The sequence below is a fragment of the Channa argus genome, chromosome 1 (genome assembly GCF_033026475.1).
Source record: "Channa argus isolate prfri chromosome 1, Channa argus male v1.0, whole genome shotgun sequence".
NCBI classification, from domain to species: domain Eukaryota; kingdom Metazoa; phylum Chordata; class Actinopteri; order Anabantiformes; family Channidae; genus Channa; species Channa argus.
In genome coordinates this window covers 46112901-46134249 of record NC_090197.1, presented here as the reverse complement: position 1 = coordinate 46134249, position 21349 = coordinate 46112901, and the positions used below count along the sequence as shown (strand labels likewise).

The window sequence follows — 21349 nt, the reverse complement described above, 5'->3', positions numbered from 1 at the left end:
CCACTATCGTAGAGCAGACACTCCAAATCTGTCCAGGGTGTTTCCTGGGGGGCTAAAACCAGACTATTGCAGCGGATAATACCACTGAAAGGAGACTAATGTGTTAATCATGAATTTGAGCCCAAGCCTGAGTGACCAGGTCAGTCTGGGGTCATGTGCACTGCCCCATAAGGGGAGTTTCTGTGTGAAAAGCCACAGCTTACCACTTAGTAGCCCCAACATAATCAGGCAGGAACAATGTACAGTAGTGTAATGTGTCAAAGCTTCGGTGAATTATATGTTGTTCTTTCAAAAAGATATTCATTCAAACTCCAGTGTCTGTATAAGTGTGTATGTGATGCACACAATGCACTGGCTCATGAAACACTATGGTAATGGGCATTCCTCCTACACACTACACATATACAATATTGATCAATTTGTCTGTCTTCAGTCTACATGGTAAATATGTGAAGAGGACCAAAATAAGTATCATTTTTTTTTCCAATTCTAAAATGTTCCCTCAGGGGAACTGGCAAGTTGTCGAAAAATGGGATGATACACAATCTTTGCTATGCATGAGTAATACTCCTAAACACTGTGTCAACATGTTTTATTACATACACAGCGAGAAACACACAATAGCAAAAGGCACCCAATAAATACACCATAAAGTGAGAAATAATATACTGTTTAAAGGTTTAATAATAAAATTAATCTTTTCTGACAAAATAAGACAGGTAGACTCAGAAAATGTATAAAAGAATTCTTTATTTCTAATAAACATGAATACATGTGACCATGTAGGATGTTTCTAGAGTGTATGTTTAAAACTGCTAGATTAAGCACAGGAAGAGATGCTATAGATCTGTTCAGATCAGATGTATGAAGTTATTGTTTAGCTGTGTGGCACACTATCCCTATTTCTGCATTAACATCATCAGCATGAGAGAGAAAGAACAATGATGGCAGGGGCACAAAATGCAACATCAAATATTAAAACTTGTACAACTCTGATACGTACCTTTTAGACACACAAAGGACACATACATTGTATGTGTTAAATGATTTTTGTTTGTCAGGACATAAAAAGCTAACTACATCATTCACAGATTCAGCAGTCTGTTTAAATACCTTATTTCTACAAAGTGAATTTACATTTTTTTAAAGTACAAAGTGCAAATACTATGGTTTCCATTATTGCCGATTGGTGAGGGCAGATTCTCCGCGCAGGAGGGGAAATCTCAGTTGCTGGCTTAGCCTTGCTTCTTTGAGGGATTCTGAAGAAAGGAAATTAAAATGACATCAGACATATGCCCCCACTTTTTTAACGACTTACATTAAATAATTCAATTCAACTTTATTTACATAGCGCCAATTCACAACAAAGTCATCTCAGGGCGCTTTACAGAATAAAGTCAAGATTATAAAGATGTATAGAGAGAACCCAACAATTCCCCCTGGAGCAAGCCATAGGCAACAGTGGAGAGGAAAAACTCCCTTTAACGGAAGAAACCTCCAGCAGAACCAGGCTCAGGGTGGACGGCCATCTGCCTTGACCGGTTGGGGTAAATAACAGAGCATTATACTGAGCATAATTAGACTGTTAATGCCTCAATCAAGTTCTCTTGTTTTATTCATATTATAGTATGGAACGAGAGGTTTACATACTAGTTTACTGGAAGATAAGCCTTCTCCTGGTTTCGCCCCTGTGAGACAAAAAATTTGGTTAACCTTGAGAACAAAAATATCACTAAAAGGAAAATGGCAAGTCTGTTCAAACCTCACATCATGCCTCCACAAAATACAACTCAATACGCGCTGTCCACTTGGTCCTTGATATCCAAAAATTGACTAGCTAATTAGGGCTTATTAAAAAATTCTGTCTTTTTACATTAATGTATATCTAATCCAGTGCTATTATTATTATTATGCGAATTGCCCACTCATATTTCTAAATTTAAAGCTAATACAATAGTCTCCCTTCAAGCTTTTATCAGGCTCACCACAGCGCAGGAAGGTAGAGCGGTTGTCCACCAATCTCACAGTTGTTGGTTCAATCCCCACTTCCTCCAGTCACATATTGAAGTGTCCCTGAGCAAGACACTGAACCCCAACTTAGTTGCTCCTGGTGAGTGTTGGCCAGCTGCATAGCAGCTACCCCATTGGTGTATGAGTATGAGTATGAGTATGAGTGTGTGTGTGATTGTGAGTGTGAATGGGTGAATAAGAAGCAGTGTAAATTGCTTTGCGTGCCAATAGGTAGAAAAGCACTATACAATTGCAGACCATTTACCATGTACCTATTTGTCCCCAAGTTAGTTAAGCTATGATTGGAGATTGGAGGATCATCAATATGCAAGTTTGAACATTGATTTGGTGTATGTATGCATTACGTTGTGATTTTTGACTCACCTTCTTCTTTGGTCACCCCGAGACAGCCCATCAGCTCCTGCAGGGAAAGTGCCTTGTCATTGCTGATGTCACAGTACTCCACAAACTTTTTCACACACTTCTTTGGCTTGGATTTCTTGCGCAGGAAGCGTTTGAAAGGCTTGATCTCCTTCTTTCCAATGTCCCCACTGGAGTTTTTGTCCAGTTGACTGAAGTACCAATGAACCACCCTCTCCTCCAGTGTGTGGCTCGGGTCAGGCTCAGCCATCCTAAATGACATCAGTTTATCAGTTCACCAGAAGCCCATCCATTCATTCATCCCATCTAAAATAACTCGGCATTGAAAACCAACCAAATTAGCCATAGCCCATATCACTTTTATGCTTTTTTGTGAAATGACTCAACCCACTTCCAAATGTCATACCTGCTGGCAGATGCTGGATCTGTGACAGCGTGCACCATGTCTGTCGACAGTGCGTCAAGTACACTTGTCAGGAACTCTGTTTTCTTTGCCCCAGGACAACCTGTAAAATAAAGACACTGAAGTAACTGAAGGAGTTGGAATTGTGTATGTATATGTCAGCAAAGACAGACAAGTAGTCCCCCCGGTCAGCAGCACTACAGCAGATTGTAATGTGGAATGCTGCAATCATAGGTGGCCCAATAAATGTCTGGGGAGGAACGTCTTGTTAAAGGTAGCATAGTTTGAACGTGAACAGGACATAAATAAAGTAGAGGTGAAAATAAATCTAAACACTATTCTCACAGTTGTATTTTACTCCCTCTCATAAATTGTCAGGCCTCCCCTCATCTGGAGGGGGAAAACATTAGCTGTTAATCTTCCTGGTGGCCCCTGACAGCTGGAGGCACAGAAGATGTAACTAAATATTGCCTGTATGGGCGAAAGGCTGACCTGGCCTTGACAGACACACTTTTTACTACTTAGGATTTTGCCCAGCAGGTGAATTTAGATGTTGGTATCAATAGACCAATGGAAACGACACAACAGCTGATCTTCAATGTGTGGAGGGATTACCATTTTAAATGTCACCTGTGAAGAGATATAATTAGCACATAAACCCATAAAGTAGAATCTGTCATTAACTTCCCAGCTAAAACCAACAGACAAGCATTATTACATGTAAAGTGACGGGAAAAAATTAAAATAAGGGGCAACTGGATTGGAATGACCTTAATGATAGTCATTGTCTGTTAGGTCTTATAGTTTTAAGAGTGAGAAGGCCGAGGATGTAGGGGAAGAGCTGAAGGCTATGGAGACCTGAGAGATTCCTGGATTCCTTTCTTGGCTCTCCTCTGCTTTCTCACAGGCTCCCTTTGCTATTCTGCCTATGGAGAAGAAACATTTCTCTGTAGATTTTTTTGGGTTTTATGGCCCAAGCCTGCAGGGCCAGATTCTCCTGTGTTGGAGATAATGGCAGGCTTCGCCCCTTTCTAACAGGTGGTGACCAGCACTGGCACCACCCAGGCTCCACCTCACCTTGGACTTTAGAACTTAGCACTAAAACATTCATGACCAAACTGTACTTTAGTCTTATTTCTGTACTAAACACACCACTAAGCACTAAGTTTCAGTAGACTGTTTCCCTGGCTTAAACCCAGTAAAATGTGGTAAACACAATTGGACCCTCAGAGGGCAAAGTGTTTTTCTGACTTAATAGATAATTGTGGGATGCAGTTGAATTAGTTTGAGCTTTAGTGTTTTTAATGGAAAGCCCATTATGCAATTATACAAGCTCTCTTTAATGTCAGCAGTTCAAGCCATCAGGTAAAGCAGCAGTCCCTTCCGCTTGGCAGCAGAGATTTTCTTGAGGGCATAACAGATCAGCTTGTGTCTGTCTGGACACTGTTAAGCTGAGGGACACAAATACTCTTACTTTCTTCAAGAGGAAATTGAGTTTGGTCGTTTTCTATGCACAACCTGCAGCAGGAAACGGCTGCTGTCTTGACAGTCCCTAATGATTATAATTATGTAATGCCCAAGTTTGACAGATGTGAGATGGAATCGAGTAAAGAATGATGACTTTTTTTGTTAAAAAGCTGAAATGTGCACCACTATTTATACACATCTATATACTTTATCTGCTACCTGCAAAAAAGTTGGCCAGTAAGTGTAAGTTTGTATCTGTGTGCCCAAGTGCTACTGTCAATAAGAAGCAGTGTTTTTCTATAGACCCACATGGGGCAGAACCCTGTCAACACTCACCGCCACAGGTCCCAATGCTTGCCCCGACGCTACCCCATGATCCCACTCTAGGGAGAAAACACGCCAAATACTCTGCTTTCCTCTCCTGCTGCTTTCAGGGCAAGTTGCTCCTTTTTCGCATCTCGCCCCATAAACCTCTCAACACTAGAGCTTCAGCAGCAAATGGGCTGCAGCAATGTGAAGGCAACATTTGTAATTATCCCCGTTTCATACAGTAACAGACTTTACAGTCACTGACGCAATTGCTCATAAAGAAAACAAGATGCTGCGTTTTTCGACTGTGTTGTGGAATATTTTATAATTTGAAGACTGGCTGATATGGTGCAGGTTTCCTTTGACTGGTTTAGAAAGAAGTCTGTATTCGTGTGACCATCTATATTAGGTGACTAAATGGCTGAATAAGATTTCTGTCCTAACACTACGTTTAGAAGAGGTGCTTGGGTGGGTTTTCATGGAATAACAGTGGCTGTTTTCCATTCCATCATCCACTCACACTTTCTGAGAAATTAGACACTGTAATTACTGCTGCTCAATATCTTTACAGGAATATACATTAGCAGTGCAAATGGAAGGCAAAGATGCTGGAGCATTCATCTTTGACTGTCTATCCCACTGTTTTATACACACTGTACAAGACTCATTGATGCAGTGACGGAGTGCTGCTCTGCTGCTAAATGCAGCACCTGCAAACAGAAAGCACAGCTCTGGCCCAGCACGCTGTTATATAAACAGTTATGGATGGGATAGAACAGTGGCAGCTCTGTTTATATGCTGCCGGACTATTAACATGTTTACCAGAACACAAAATTTGCCAAGAAGCTGTCATCTTATAACTGTGATTTGGTTGTATGCTGTATCTAAAAACAAGTCTTGCAATTACAGGTAAATATAAACATGATATGATAGATATTTATCATCTTGTGCATAATGAAAACAAATCTTTACAGTGGATCGCTCCATCCAGTGTAAAATTAGCAAAACCACATCTGTGTAAAACTACAGTAAGTACATTAGGTCAAAGTTTAATCTGGACGCAGCTCTGAAAAACCATAAACTAGATGGCAAACATTTTGGGAAAATTTTAACCACCATTTTAGAAATACATTAAAAAGCTAGACCTAGTTATATGGAATGATGGCCACAAAATAAAAAATAAAAATTATTTCCCTCACAGAAAAGGGATTTAAACAATCCTTTCAAATTAAATTAATTAGTGTTTTCTAATGTGATGCGCCATATCGACAGGACACACAGCAAACACAGGCTCACCTGTAATTTGGCTTACCTTATCACCTGATTTATCAATACTGTTGTCAGTCTTTCAGTACCTGTTCTTGGCATCCTATTATCTATTATCTCTACCCCGCTGTTTCTCCACCCTGCTATCATCCCACAGTCCTCCATCTGCCCTGTCTCCTCATCCTGATTGATCTCTGGCTCTTTGCTTATTGACTAGTGAGGGGCAGTATCTGGCAATTCTCAAGTCTTTATCTAAGTATTTCCATGACCAATAGCAGGGCTAATGATATCAACAAATGAACACACCAACACACACACACACACAGAAACACACACACACACACACAAACATACACATTTATTGCAACCTTGGAAGCACGGTTGCAGTTTGAGGCCAGTTGCTAGACAACTTCAACATATGGTCTGAACAGAGAGGATAAACAGAGACTTGAGTCCAGTCTTTCGAGACCTACCTTGGAGATGTCTGCTTCTGAAATGGTCCTTAGGTTTAGTTGGGTGGGCCCTGGCATTGCCATCACACTTTGGCTGTTCATACCTGCAACAGAGAGTATATCGTGTGAGCAACTGCACATTTATTCAAGGGAAAAGGGAATGTTTATAAGAAACTAAAATACAACTATCCTCATTGTAGAATCAGAGAGGATTTCCATATTTTCCAATTACCTCCGTACAGTTAAATCTCTGGGATTAAAATAATTGTTTTGTGGGAAACCAGAGGCAGTGAAACACATCCAAAAAAGAGGGGAAGGATTTGGAGCTGGTATGAGGACTGAAGGGGGGAATGAGAATGCAAAAGAGAAAGATAGTCAGAGAGAGGCAGATAGGGAGCGTGGGACACGATGAAGCTTTTTTCCGTTTGTTCTGGGACATTTAGAAAATATTTGCCAACAACAATCGTGAAGCTGCTTCCTCTCTCCTGTGTTATAATCACTTACCTTACTTGTACAACTGTCAGTATGTTTGTCACAAAGAGCTTAGCAATAAATTACACAAATATTCATAATAAAGGGTGAAAATACCATAGAGCTTAAGTTTTGTATAAGTGAAGTTCCTCCTACCTGGTGGAAGTCCCAGGTATGGGTCGTCCAGTGTCTACCAGCACACACCAGCAGTAGCCGGTGGACGGGTGGCATTGGACAGGCTTGTACAGTCCTCCTTGGGCACAATCTGGTACGAAAACTGCATCGTTCTTGTGCTGCCTTGCCTCTTCCTGAGCAGACTGTTGCTCCTGGTCACATGATGAGGCTGGAGAGAGGAATCAGAGGTACCAGAGGTAAAGGTACAGCAATCAGCATAGGTGTCAGTGGATTCCTCATACAAACACAAAAAACACCTCTATATTAGTCTCTGTGGTCAAGGTTGTGTCCCTTGGTAAATAGATGCTCCACACACACACACAAATGCACACACACACACACGCACACACTCACACTCACACGCGCGCACGCACACACACACACACACACAATATGAACCAGAGGGCTAGTTCTTTACCTTGGAGACTTACCAGATCTGACTTATTATGGATTTATAAAACATGAAGCGCTCTCATTTCTCTAACCACTGCTCCAAAATCCCAGAGGAGGAGGAGGAACACAAAGGGATGGAGAATGAGTGCTCTGGGACAGTGTATGTAGACTGTATCAGCCCCCCGTGGCACTGTTTATGGACATTAACGGGCTAATGACTAAGTACAGCTCCCTATGCCCCAAGTTAAGTAAATATTTGGACACTTAGCTGCCCTCTGTACATGTGTGTGATGAAGACAGAAAGAAACGAGACAAAAGCCGATCAGTGGTCAGTCAGGCTTTTGTTTTCACACTCCCACACACAGTGACACACTACTACTGGATATTTTAAAGTACCAGTAACCTAGATGTTTACATGTTCAAATATCACAGATCCATACTTTCAGAGAATGTTGAGGGCTTGGTGGTAGAAAGGTTTTGCAGAGCCTCAGAAGGATATAATCACTCTTTTTTTGTTCAGCACCCTCGGTCTCTGCCGAGGCTCTCCAACAGAGATTTGAGCATTAAACCCAAGGATGGAAGTAGAGCTCTTCTGGCTTTCATCACCAATCTCTCTCTCTCTCTCTTCTTTGCCTGCCCCAAGGCTCGGAAGCTACTGCGGGATTATGGATATCCCTTTTCTTTGTTTATTTTCATTAGAGATCTTTACCCACACAAAAGAAACCAAATGAAATGCCTCCCTGCTTTCTCAACCAACTTTCTTCGCTCCAGTTCCTCCGTATGTGCTCTCTTTGTTGGGGTGGGTGCTTTTTTTTCACCCCAATACCCCATAGAGCACATGGTAATCAAAACCATCAATGCTGCATTTCTCTGGCTTTTTTATTGGTTGTAAATTATGATAATGTGATTCACACACAAATGCACACAGGGTTCTCATCTCAAGGCTGGCCTCAAAAAAGCAGTTTTATGCAAAAAGCGACATATTTCTTCAAAGAGCAAAAAGGCAACTGATCTGTATAATAAGATAAACCTGTATGTGTGTAAGAGGAGAGTAGAATGGACCAGTTAAAAGAATAGGAGATCCTGTGTTGGTGCCATGTGCTGATAATTACAAATATGTACGAAGAACCACAGACAAGCAGATTCTCAAAATGCGATGCTATCCAACACCAAGATGTATGGGTTTCACAATCCACCATCTGTCCTTAAAAGACAGAACAGCCTCAAACCATGATTGCTCACTCAAGTAGGAAAAACACAGAGCATGCTTTTAGTTGAAGTTTGCAAATACCCGATCACCGTCATTAAAGAAAAAGTTGGCTTTAAAACTTACATGGTGCTCTGGTTCTATTGTTCTGTCGGCTCCGAACCTGTTCTGTCCACAGAGTGGGGTACTGTGAAATGATGTCTGAAAGAAATCACCAAGACAGCTTTATTAGCCTCAGATGAAAACACACCGATTCATCATTTGATAAAAGAGCCATCATCTGGTACTTCCAAAACTCACAAGCTGTAAAATGCACATTAAAGTTATTGGATTGCAAACTGCTGGAGTGGATGTAGAGAATAAACTAATTATGACAGCTGTGACCAGAAATATAGCACCAAAATGGATGGTACTGTAAACTATGGCCTTTTCTTTCAGGGAACAATAATAAGAAGACATATTATTTGGTCATAAAAGACAAATGACAAATGTAACTTTGCCAGATTTGATTGCCAGTTCACAGTAATGGATGGTCGTGATTGAAGTATAAATGTATTAGACTGTTTTCTCTTCCATTTGGCATTTAAAAAAGTGAACTCAGTTTTAAAATACTCCACTACAAGTATAAATACTCTATTCAATAATTAGTTTTTATTTTATTTTGTAATATTTTTAAGGTGAAAACTTTTGTTTTAAAATGCTGTTTTATTTGTGGAAAAAACTCCTATTTAGAGCAAAGTTTGTGATTTTACCAATTTAAAAAAGAATCTATCATAAAACTTTCACAAGTGACTCTTTTGAAGAATCGTTCTGTATAGCAGGCTCATGCTCAGGCGGCTTTGCCCTTATAAGGATGTTGTTGTGCTATGCTTTGAGTCAGTGAGAGGTGTCTCGGTTACATGGGCGCAGTATCAAACGTTTTTCAAATCACAGTCGAATCTACTCACCTTCTTCATCTACAGCAGGCTGTGGATCCACCACTAGGCCAGTCTCATCTGCATTTAGAATGGAAAATATTTGCAGGGAGACTACAATTACGAGAGTAAGCAAGATTAGAGAACACTTAACAATGTGAGATTTGCACGTTGCCCGGCAAAGAGGGATGCAGGCAGAAGTTGAGGTGAGGACAGTTAGACAGAGAGAAGTGTGTGTTTGTGTGTGTGTGTGTGTGTTATGTGTATGTTGGAATCTGAAAGAGGTGACTTGCAGTATTTAAGAAAGGGGAGGTGAAAAGCCAGAAGTTTAGTGGTCACATATTCCCTTATTTCACTTCATGCAACAGGGGAGATCATTATGCATTATGCTATGGATTGAGATCAGTTTTAATGAATGACGAGTGTCCTTCACAGTCTTCTCCATCCTTTCGTGGCTTGTATGTAAGTAAAGAGACCTCTGTGAAGGCGGAATAGACTTAAAGAGTGAAGAATGCAGTAGTCATGTCTGAGACGAACGGTGGGAGAATGATGCTCAGTGTTTGTTTGGTTTCTATTTATTTGATTTGTGGTAGGAGGGAGATGGGGATAGAGGTTTTGAGCTGCTTAGGGTGAAACCACGGCCATAGGTGTGGTTAACCTCAGTGTGGGTCACTCATTCTGCTCAAAGTAAAGCTTGGTTAATGCATGAGTCAGGGTATCTCCGATGGGTTTCTTCACAACGGGGAGGCATTAAGTCTAAGCTACATTTTTTGAAACAATGAATTTTCCATTGCAAAATTAGGATTTTACATTTAATGCATGTTTGTTATGCCAGCCATTCATCTTCTGAAGCACGCTTGGTGGATAAAAATACAGAAAGTGAGTGTGACTGACTGAGGCAGACGTGTTATTACTCTGCTCACTTAAAGGATGGAAATGCCATTTCAAAAAGGGTATTTATGATTCGGATTTACAACAAACCACTAATGACCTATCTTTACTTTGTGGCCTTTTACATGACTGTAACACCTCTTTTAGCATCTGCCAGGAAACCCCCGCGCTATTTGTGGTCATTTGCAGCATTAGTTTTACTGCCGTTTGTCAGTCGTCAGCTGCATATGATTCCAGCATGTGAATAAATTCTCCAAGTTAAGCACCAGAAATGGCTTTATGGCAAAGCATTTGATGTTTGACTTTACCAATAATCTGACGATAAAAGTGCAGCTATGGTTCTGTGCAGTGCTTAGGTACTGATGAGCTTCTGCTGAATCAAAATATTGATGCAATCGCTGCTATTTTCAGTGCTGGCACACCACAAATCTACAGTTTATTCTGCTTTTCACCACCCTGTTTATTCAACCAGTTCGGATTGAACCACAACTCCCCCTCTGCCTCCTTTACGCCCTCATTCCCTCTCCCACCAGGCCGCCTCCTCTCTTGAATTTTGCATTCCCACTTGATCTATGTGTAATGAGTTGGCCGGGTTCAGACAGACACTATACCCAACACTGTTTACAGAGAGAGGTGCAGACGTAAATGTCACACTGACAGAAATAACTCATGTGACAAACAAAAGTGGATGAACACAAACTTTCTCTCTCATACACACACATTCATGCATACAAACACACACAATCACATGAAGAATTGATCTAAATCTATCCTAATTTCACATTTTCCTTTCTGAGCTATCAAATTACAAACATTCTCTTAAAGGATAAGAGCAAGATATACAGTAATTAGAGTGGAGCCAGAGAAAAACCTAGTGGTGCTATGTCAGAGAGAGGGTAGACAAGGTTGATTAGACACATTGAACACAGTGTGAGGATAAAGTTTAATTATTTCCTTGCATCTTTTGACATGGTGCTGAAAAAGAACGAAGATAAATGGAGATAACGTTAAAGAAGAAGAGCTTATGAGAAGTCAGTGTTCCATTCTGGCTGCTCCTTGGCCAATTGGGTGCCTGGTAAAGACAGTTATAAGCACTGTAGCTGCTGGTGTGCATTAAAGCTCACCACAGCCTCTCTCCTTAGACTTGTTATTCAGTAACCGAATGCTTTTATATCAGCCTTCAGGCTGCTCACACTCTTAACTTCACAAAATATTAGAGAGGCAAGCCTTAACAGGCGAGCTGCCCTGTACATCTCCAACACAGATGAAGACAAACTAGCATGGATACAAACGAATACACACAGCTGCTTGCATGCGTAGATAGGTACACACAAGCACATGGACAAACACAAAAGCACACGTGCATATATAGGAGTCAAATAATCATTGTGATTTTTTTTTTTTTTTTTTCAAATTTAACTCTCACCTGCTTTACCTGGCTCTCTGGTGGTAGGTCTCTCTTGTTTCGATCCTGAAAAGCAACAGGCTCCAAGTAATTAAAAAATCAGCACATATTTTCTCTTGTGTGACAAAATACAGAAAATTACAAATCTTTGGCAAGGAGAGACCCACATTGGAAAACTGTTTCCTGCAACAAAGTAGGTTATGAAACATACTTCATATACTGTACACTCCTGGCACTTAAAATACAACTACTGCTCCTACTACTGCTATTTCTGGATCTCTGGAGACAGCAGCAACTTCCAAGTTACACCAATGGAAGTACACAGGGAGGACATGTGGCATTGGTTATTTGATTGTTTGGCAGATGCCATTTTTCACTTACATTCCTTACAGTTTTAACTATGTTGCTCAACTTTTCAGCAAGGATTTTCAATGAGGCTTATTTACACTACAGCCCTAGGGCTTGAGCAACGTTCAGTCCTCGGGTGGCTCTCCAACTATGTGGCCATCAGTCCAGTCACTGACCACTTTCCCACAGGACCAAAGATTACATCTCCCACGAACATGGAACTTCATGCTTAAATGTGTTGAATTCAGTTTATCATTGTTGCTTCACAAAATTACAGAAACTGCAAATGAATCTAAATAAGCCATTTCAAATGTCATGCGTTAGCCTTAAAATCAGATGTCTGAGCTTCAGCACAGCATGCGTATAAGAGCATACTTTTTAGAAAGTTGCCCATTTGAAGACAGGCTGCAGGGGTTTTACCAACCTTGGCATCGAGGTTTTTTATTGGCCACTGCTGAGCCACTGATGGGCCGGCCATCAGGGGTAACACACCAACAGTACCCAGTATAGCTGTGGCACTGAACCTGTAATCAAAACAGCATGAAAGCACAAAGAAAGAGTGATTCTTTTGTGCTGTGACTTTCTTAGAATAATGCCTTGCATCATTTTCAAAACGGGTTTTATAAATGTTGTTTATTTTTACCTCACTGTATGTCCCATCAGGGTTGCATACAGGCACAAAAACCTGTGGGAAGAGCTTCTTGGCTTGCTGCTCTGTGTACTTCTTCTCTGCTACACATCTGGATGTATCTGGGAAGCACCACAAATCACCAGAATCACTACACATCACAGAGACTCATGACTCAACCCACAGCTTAATGATTTTCTTATGCATGAAACCAACATACTTGAAAAGCCAGTGGATGTTGAATCTCACAGATGATAAGGAATGAAAGAAAAATGCAGAGAGCTGAGTTGGAGGGGAAACAATTTAAGACATTTCGGAAGTGGCGGATACTTGTGTGGCTGGGAATAGAACCAACACCCCCAGTCTTATTAGGAGCAAGTCAGGCCAGCCTGCAGAGTGCCTGGTGGTAAAGCCATTACTGAGTGAGGCAGCTCGAACTGATCCTGTAGAACATTCCAGTCACCCAAGAAAAGGGCTGATGCACAAGGAAAACCTGACCCTTCAATAATATCTTATAGTCTGTCTCACTTTCCTCCTAAACCTCAAATTTCTCCTCAGTTCAGTTGGAGCCATACTCCAAGTATTTGTTGATATACTGTAAACGTGGGTCAGCGACTTTTCACCTATCTGTACCTTATGTCTTTTCACATCTCACTGTCAGGGCAATGGCTCATCATTTCATCCCACATATACTTACTCTCAAGTGACCAACAGCACCAGCTGTGAAAACTCTCAGGAGATGTTGGGCAGTGAGGGGTTTGATGGTAACTTGGTGTGACACACTAGCTGCCACACAGTGTTCATCTGGCTGGTAGGTTCCAATCCCATTAAAACAATGACTCATGCTAATTTTTAAAACATTCACTAGGTCGGTGAGGAGGCTGTATGTCCCTAGGATGGCTTATAGGAGACTGTCCTTGAAATTAGCCCTGGATTCCCTCAGTCTATAGAGTGTGTTTGTGTGCATGTCACTGTCACTGGCAAAGAGAGGGGGCAAAATGGTGGATGTTCCGGATGAATGAGAAAACGGGAGTTGAAGAGCTCTAAAGTTAGCTCCATTGGAAAAACCCAAAACCATCATCCTTCTCAAGGGGGCTCCGACCAAAAAGCTGACTGGAAAAAATGACACGAAGGACACGAATCATCTGAGCACACTGATAGAAAACAAATGTGGTGCCAGTCTCACCATCCTTAAACACAATCCCATTTCTGTGCTTTTAGACCAGACTGGCCCTCTGGTTTATTTCAGCTGCTGACTCAGCCGCTGCTGCTGTGTCTTTTACCCAGGCCATCCAGAAGCAGAGGGGGGTCTGGACCCTTATAGCCCCGATGTTATTGACACATACAATACAACTTTCATGGACTCTCGTCCCTTTCAGCTTCCTAGCTGGAATCCTCTATTCTGTGTCTTAGTGCTGTCCGCCACATCCAGATGTCTGCTTAGATGTTACCATAGAAACCGAGCACTAGCATAAAATTGTGGAACGCTTTTCCATCCTATGAGACTTCTTTTTAAGTAAAGCCTTTGGCTCACACTCATTCATTTGTGATCTAAAATTGTAATGTGTAAGAATGGGGCAATGTCCACAGTCATTAGAGCAATGAACTATTAGTAAAGAGTGAGCGAGTGTGGCAAGAGAGTTTGAAGCTGTAGCACTGGGGTGTATGGGTTCTCTCTTCCCCAAAAATGACTGATTCTATGAGCTGCCCAACCTCACTGACACTCCTTCACCATTTGCCTTTCATAAATTCAGTGTAAGCTCAAAATACAATGATTTCCTAGATAATCATCTTAGAAAGATACTTTATTCAAACGCTCTCACTTCTGTATATTAATGATGTAAGACAGCAAAAGACATTTCACATGAATGACAAGTTGCTGGTCCAGGGACACCGCTGTGTATTTGAGTCGTAACAAAGGATGAAATCTGTAAGTAATTTTTGACACAATAAACTAACATGACCGTCATCAGTGCAAATGCAATTATGAAACTAGCCAGACAGCAGCGGCTCCCCCATAACACTGTGTCAGCCTCACTTGTCATCCCAGCACTCAAAGAATCAATTATGCTGAAATGAATTTAACCCACAAGTTGCTACTGTGACTCACTCTGCATTTGAGAGTGTCAGGCGGTGCTGAAGCATGACTTATGATCTGACCTTTGCATGGCCCTCGAATGACCTCCAGCTGGGGGTCGCGGCACTTGGCTCGGAGGAACTCGCAGCGAGATGCGAAGGTCCTGCCATCTGAGGCGCACAGGGGTTTGCGAGGACCTCCACTGCATTCCATGTTGCACTCTTTATCCTGGTCCACCCGCAGGAACTGCAGGAGTGAGAAAAAATTAGATAAGCAGGGGAAAATTTTGCTAAATGACTCATTTTGGGGAATCAGTGAACAATGCATCATAAGAGTTTAATTTCAACAACAAGAGGTGTGATTCTGGAGGTATTTATGAAGACTGGGGCTTTGGGCTTTTGTAGTAGGAAAATCCAGTACACAGAAACAGCCTTCTACACTAAAATAATAGTCATAGGATGGGTGTCCATTCGAAAAACCATACAAATCGTTTTTCTATCACAAAACTTTTATCCGAGATAAATAAACAAGTGCAACACTCATTCACCAATACATCAGAAAGCACTGATAAACAGCAGACAAACACAAAGATGAGGCAGTGCCACTACAAGCCTGTCAGGGTGCAGCTACAATTTCTCTTTGTCTGAAGGGCTGGGGAAGAATTGACTGACGCTTCCTTTTTCCTTTGTCTGTGCCAACACCTGCACGCTGGCACCTGGAATTGTTGAGTATGTTTAACTTAGCCATGAAAAGAGAAACAAGGGCCGAGCCTCTTGGTTGAATGCATCAGATCACCTGTGTCAATGCCACCATTGTATCTGCCACCGCGAAATGAAACCCTCGCCAAGCCACACAATGGGGCTGTGGCGGTGGTGTGGGGGGTGGCAACAAGCTGTGACTGCTACAATGAATAAAAAGACAGTGAATGATAAAGTGGCTGAATAAACTAGATGTCAGAGAGCTTTGTGCTGCTACAGTGTGAGCACTGGGTTGACCTAAAGTTGGCTTGATTCATTCAGCTCAATGGAATAATGACCTGGGTAGTGCAGAATAAAAACAACTCTATATTCCATGCCCATGCAGGACCTGTTTTCAGACAGTCGTAGCCAAAGATAAATACCTTCTTCAACTCCCTTTGTCTTCTCTTACAATGAAAATGTGCACATATGAATCACTTTTCGATAAGTTGGCTCTTTTGCTTTGTCATATTGTATTTTTACAAACATCTAAAATCTGCATGTCCTCTGTTAATGTATCACAGCAGACACATGCACAAACTTGCTCTTTCACTTTCTCTCTCTCTCTCTTTCTCTCTCTCTCTCTCTCACACACACACACACATACACGCACACACACACACACACACATACACACACACACGCAAGGCAGATTATCAAAGCCGTCTCTTAAAAGTAAGCAATAAAAAAAATGTTATTAATGATCAGAAGACAAGGCAGAGCCACATTTAGAGACAGAAGAGAAGACACACATCTATGAAGATGGTAGGATGGTTGCCGGTAAAGAAGATTTGTTGTGTCTGACATCTTACAAATGAAGTGAGCGATGAGGTTTGGTGGCAGCCTTCTGTATTCAGACAAGCAGGGCTTCATGCACCTGGAAGAGGGTTGGCAGAAAAGGCAACGTAGCCCTGGGCAAGCCGGGGGGGTGACACAGCCCACTCTGTCAAACCCTACTCATAAATCTTACTCGAGCACTGGGACTGGGAGGGGGGTGATCATAGAGAGACCCGTTCAAACACAGTGGAAAGGAAGCCGCAAGGGAGGGAAGAGGAGTCTTTTGGATTGAGTTAAAATAAAATAAAAAACAAATTGTTTAGGACCTTTTTTCCCAGGCTTTTATAAATTATGCGTTGTCATGAGGAAAACACAAAAGTATCTTTAAATTGCAGAGAAAATGTTTACTTCATAACTGTCTGTGTTGAATATTCAACACACTTTCATCTTTGTAGACAGAACAAAAAATCTCCATAATGAAAAAAAAATGAGGAAAAGTTATTTGTTTACAGTGGTCAACAGAAGCCATTGGAGACTTTCACATTTATCTTCAGGTGTCCCAAAATGTCCCAAAATAAATCCTAAGAAAGATTATGAAATTATTCTTATTTCTTAAAGATTTTATGTCTATTTCCTAGCATCATTAGTGACATGACAAGAAATGTGGAGAATAAGTCCCTGGTCACACATGAACCTGAGATGTGGCAGTTCATCGTCTGTACTTTAACCACTAGGTGTTTCTTGTTCTGCAGGCTTCAAAAACCTTTTGAGTCGAACAGTCTGCGAGAGTAAACCCCTGTTTACATCCACATTAAGGCCACAAGTCAAGCCATAGGGGTCACAAGCCAAAGAGTTTGGGTACAATGGGCTCTCCCCAACTAACCACCTGTTATATAATAACTACTGTCACATTAACAACTGACCTTAACAAAACAAAACATAAAATAAGATTTACAGAATATCAGTACTACTTTAGTGGGAAACTCTAGTTCATGTTCTACAGCTACATATATCTTTTTTTTTTCAACTTTGGGTCCAACATATCCCTGCCTCTCCTTTTTAGTGTTTCTGCGATTCTTGGATGGTTTGCATCACTGCAGTTAGCTAACTCTGTCTCTCCCTCTGCAGCGGTGACCTCCTCTCACCCTCCACTCTGTCACTCACAGCTCACTCCTTCACATAAAGTCCAGCAGGCGTGACAGACTGGACTTAAGACTGTCTTTTCATTTGTAGAAGACTGCAATCATCCAAAGCCAGTAACTGCTCTGATAGTGTCTGAGTGCACCCAGGCATGCTTGGTGGTGGACCGCCAGCCTTACCACAGCCCATGCTGGCCACCCCAGTGGTCACACTAGACCAGCATTATCAGTAACAGCCGCTGCCAGCCAGCAGACTGACAACCCAAACAGAGTCATTCAGGAACTCAGCATCCTCCTAGATGTCCACTCTTGAGCCCACAGCAGAGCGCCAAGTTCCTGCAAGTTTAGGATAAAGCGACGAGAACACAGCATGGAAAAACGCAGTCATGAAATCAGCCACCCATGAAATCAACCACCCAGATTCACTATCAGACATCCAAGTGTTTATTTCAAACTCAAAGTAGGCCACTCTGCAGCAGGAAAACAATGAAAATGTGAAAGCCAATGAGAGGAAGAAGTGTTCAAGACTGATGGTGCATTGAGGGCTTCTTCCCCCTGAATAAAGGGTAAATGGTCTGCACTTATATAATGCTTTTCTACATCTTGGTACTCAAAGTGCTTTACACTGTTTTTCATTCATCCATTCGCATTCACAATCACACACACTCACACACCGATGGGGGAGCTCGTATGCAGCTGGCCAACACTCACTGGGAGCAACTAAGTTGAGGTTCAGTGTCTTGCTCAAGGACACTTCGACATGTGACCGGAGGAGTTGGTGATCAAACCAGTAACTGGCCGAGTATGGTCCTAATGGTAGTTAGCTGTCTACTGCAGGTCTGCGTGTTTGGTCTGTGGTGATTGATGGGTGAGACTGAGGTAGAGCCCTGACACTCCCCTGATGTCTTATTCCAGCGTTTCCAAGCTGGCACCATCACTGTGCACAGTTACATGGTGGAGAGTGATGAATGGCCTATGCCTCGGCTACATGCAGCACAAGCTTCACTCGAATTCATTATAAAAGGAGAATTGTACAAGACAGAACACATATTTTGAATGTGTCTAGACTCAAATCCATGTACTGCTAAAGTCCTTTTCTTGTCTACTACCAGGCATCTGGCTCTCACTTTCTCCATTTTTCTTTCTATTTATTTTAAATTCTCCTGTACCATGATTTCTCTTTTCTTTGTGTGACCTCTCTTGGAAGAAACTTTTTGCATCTGCTCAAATAATACAAGGGGTTGGCAAAGGATCAAGAGACACACAAGAGAAGGCGAGACAGGCGGAGTGTAAGGGAAATTTTTTTTCCAAGACCAACCAGCATACAAATCAAATCCTATTACCTCCCCTTGGCTCTGCAGTATTGTGGGATTGAAAAGAGTATGGAGGAGTTGAGCTTCCAGCAGAGAGCACATTGTAGGATGATAAGGACCTTCTGGGTTGGGAGGCCCCTGCTTCCAGAGCCCCAAGAGGCCCCCACACACCATGCCCTCACAGGGTCAATGGGAGACCCAGCTGAGAGCAGACGTGTTAAATGGCCTTGGCGGGAGTTTCCTGCATGGATGCTAGGATGCAAAGGGGATCATTAGTTTCCAGCATGGTGGAAAAGGAAGAAAGTGACTTTAACCAGGCTACTAACTCAATCAGATCAAAAGGCTGTGAAAGAAAGAGGGCTGGTGTGAAAGGCCACTGATGGTGATGATGCAATGAAACAAAAAAGTCTATTTGCAGGTGTACAATTCTTTGAAGAATAGAGTCCATATGTTATATTAAAATTGCTTTATGTAGGTTTGACAAACAGAGGGAGCCAATGTTCTATGGGCCCTCATCTTTTCATACAATTTTCATACTTCCATAAACCATGGAAAACGTCTGCCTCATGATCAACCTGGGCACATATCCCATATATTTAACTCCCTGTTCCACCTCAAATATGCACAGAATATGACACAGAGGCATTTTCTTCAAACTAGCAATAACCTCTCCTGTGTCATTTGAACAATAAGCTATTAATCACTCAAAGTCCTGTAAAGAGCCAGCACTCCATGCACTATTCCGATAAATAAGATCCAATTTACCACAGTGGAGAGGAATAATAAACACATTTACAACAGAAACATTCAATGAAATAGACAGGCTTTTCATTCTTATAGTCACTTACAGAGCATTGTGTGCTGTATGATCACCAAATACAATAACTGCAGGATAAATATTACTATGACCTCAAAAAAGCAACACTCACATTATCTGTGCTGATACTCTGTGTGTTTAAATGTGCATTTGATGGTGAAAATTCAGGGGAGCGTCTGCTCTGTGCAACACTTCCTCCCACATTCCACAAGTCCATCCACAGTGCCGCTGGGGAGAAAAGATCTTCGACCCTTCACCTGCAGGTTAACAACTCAAGGCCATTTGTTTCCAATTGGATATTAAAGCATCTTCACTGAGAACATAAATAATGTGCTGGGGGAGGCAACTATCGCCTTAACCCCTAAATCAAGGGAGAAGCCTCTGACACATTCTGGTCCCTATTATTCCTCCTGCAGCACCATACCTGCACTTGATCATGGCCATGAAATTCCCTTCATCTTCTTTGCTGCAGTGAACAATGCCCTGTGATGCAGAAGACTTTCTGACACTGAAACCTCTGCTTCTGGAGAGCCATTGGCACAACAAGAGTTATCAGGAAAAAAAGCAGACATGCCAAAGCAGAAGAAGCAAAACACAACTCACTGACCAGAGAACCTGATATTGAGGACACGCTGCTTTTCATTGCAAACCTCTGATGATCTCATGAGATTTAAAATTCCATCTTAAGCTATTTATTTTGGAGACATTAAATCTTAAAATCTTATTTTCAACATAGTTTATAACGCTTTGCCAATTTTATTAAACATATGTCTAAATATATGTTTAATGTTATGTTTAAATGTATCTAAATATATCTAAAAAAATTTCCGGACAGTTTTTCTGTTCTAAACAGGAATCTGCCAGTGCGTAATGACCGTTTACGCATGGGATATACAAGTGCACACAAATTAAAGTCCATGCATTATACATGGACAGACGTGTTCTGGGAGTTATGTAGTTCTTCCTACCGTGAGGGCAGAGAACTTTTGAGCGCGTCCAGCGCACAGCAGACAGAAGAAGACCAGCAGCGGACAGGCGCGCATCCTGACGCAGCGTGGCAATAAAATTTCCAAATCGCGCACGGTCCAAAATACACTCTGTGTTGTCTGGACTTCCTTAAAGCACACGAACTGCCGCTGTGAAAAGTCGAAGATGTGTAAAAAATCCACAGTACTCCTGTCAGTGGTGGAGAGTGGGTTGCTGGTTTATTTCACTTCGTCTCCTTGGTTTCTTCTGCCAAACCATTTGTGTAGACACTCTCCTTATTTCTGGCAGCACGATAACCCCCCCCCCCGTGTCCCTGACCTTTTCCCCTCCCTCAGTGTCTCCCGTTCTCCCTCTCTACAATATTATTTCTTTTCTCTGCACCTCCTTCTTCCCCACTTGATTTTGTGAACTAGATCCCTTGTCGGATGCAGACTCTTCACCAGCCAGGTAGGTAGGTAGGTACTAAACCTACACCTATAGGCGTAGGTTTAGAAGGACTGTCTTCTGCTGGTAGCTCGAGCAAACACGTCAGGTATTTTTTTTCTTTCACCTTAATTTCTTTCCCTTTAAATCCACAAAATAAATTAACATAATTTATACATTGGTTTGTAGGCATTATTCGAGTAAATTGGAACTCATTTAAAAAGATTTCTTAATGAATCGTCTGTTTGTAAAAAAACAAACAAACAAAAAAGGACAAAACAAAAACAAACAAACTTAAAATAGTAAGAAGGTTCGTTCCAGTTGCCAAGAGCCAACAACCAAGCCAAAACATGAATTAAA

The 21349-nt window shown here is 41.7% G+C and overlaps 1 protein-coding gene across 3 annotated transcripts; it reads right to left on the bottom strand.

Annotated features, from left to right (window-relative positions):
- Positions 1-755: 755 nt before the first annotated feature.
- On the bottom strand, positions 756-20943 carry smoc2 (SPARC related modular calcium binding 2). 3 transcript variants are annotated; one of them, XM_067526230.1, is made up of 13 exons: positions 20548-20943; positions 14880-15042; positions 12735-12841; positions 12516-12615; positions 11765-11809; positions 9481-9561; positions 8660-8734; positions 6916-7102; positions 6310-6392; positions 2798-2897; positions 2395-2642; positions 1651-1688; positions 756-1259 (listed from the first exon to the last, which is right to left on the bottom strand). In XM_067526230.1, exons 1-13 carry the CDS (start codon positions 20620-20622, stop codon positions 1236-1238), a joined length of 1326 nt encoding a protein of 441 aa, XP_067382331.1. In that variant the 5' UTR covers positions 20623-20943; the 3' UTR covers positions 756-1235. The 3 variants fall into 3 exon arrangements, with proteins under 3 accessions (XP_067382331.1, XP_067382351.1, XP_067382342.1); XM_067526250.1 differs by having other exon boundaries at positions 9481-9528; positions 11774-11809; positions 20548-20941; XM_067526241.1 differs by having other exon boundaries at positions 757-1259; positions 9481-9528; positions 20548-20904.
- Positions 20944-21349: the final 406 nt, after the last annotated feature.

Excerpts from the sequence above, each read along its gene's own strand:
- smoc2 (XM_067526230.1), bottom strand. The coding sequence starts at position 20,622 with ATGCGCGCCTGTCCGCTGCTGGTCTTCTTCTGTCTGCTGTGCGCTGGA. Across the intron at positions 11,810-12,515 it reads TAAAAAACCTCGATGCCAAG|GATCGAAACAAGAGAGACCT; the intron begins GTTGGTAAAACC and ends GTTGCTTTTCAG. Across the intron at positions 9,562-11,764 it reads CAGAGAGCCAGGTAAAGCAG|TCTCCCTGCAAATATTTTCC; the intron begins GTGAGAGTTAAA and ends TCGTAATTGTAG.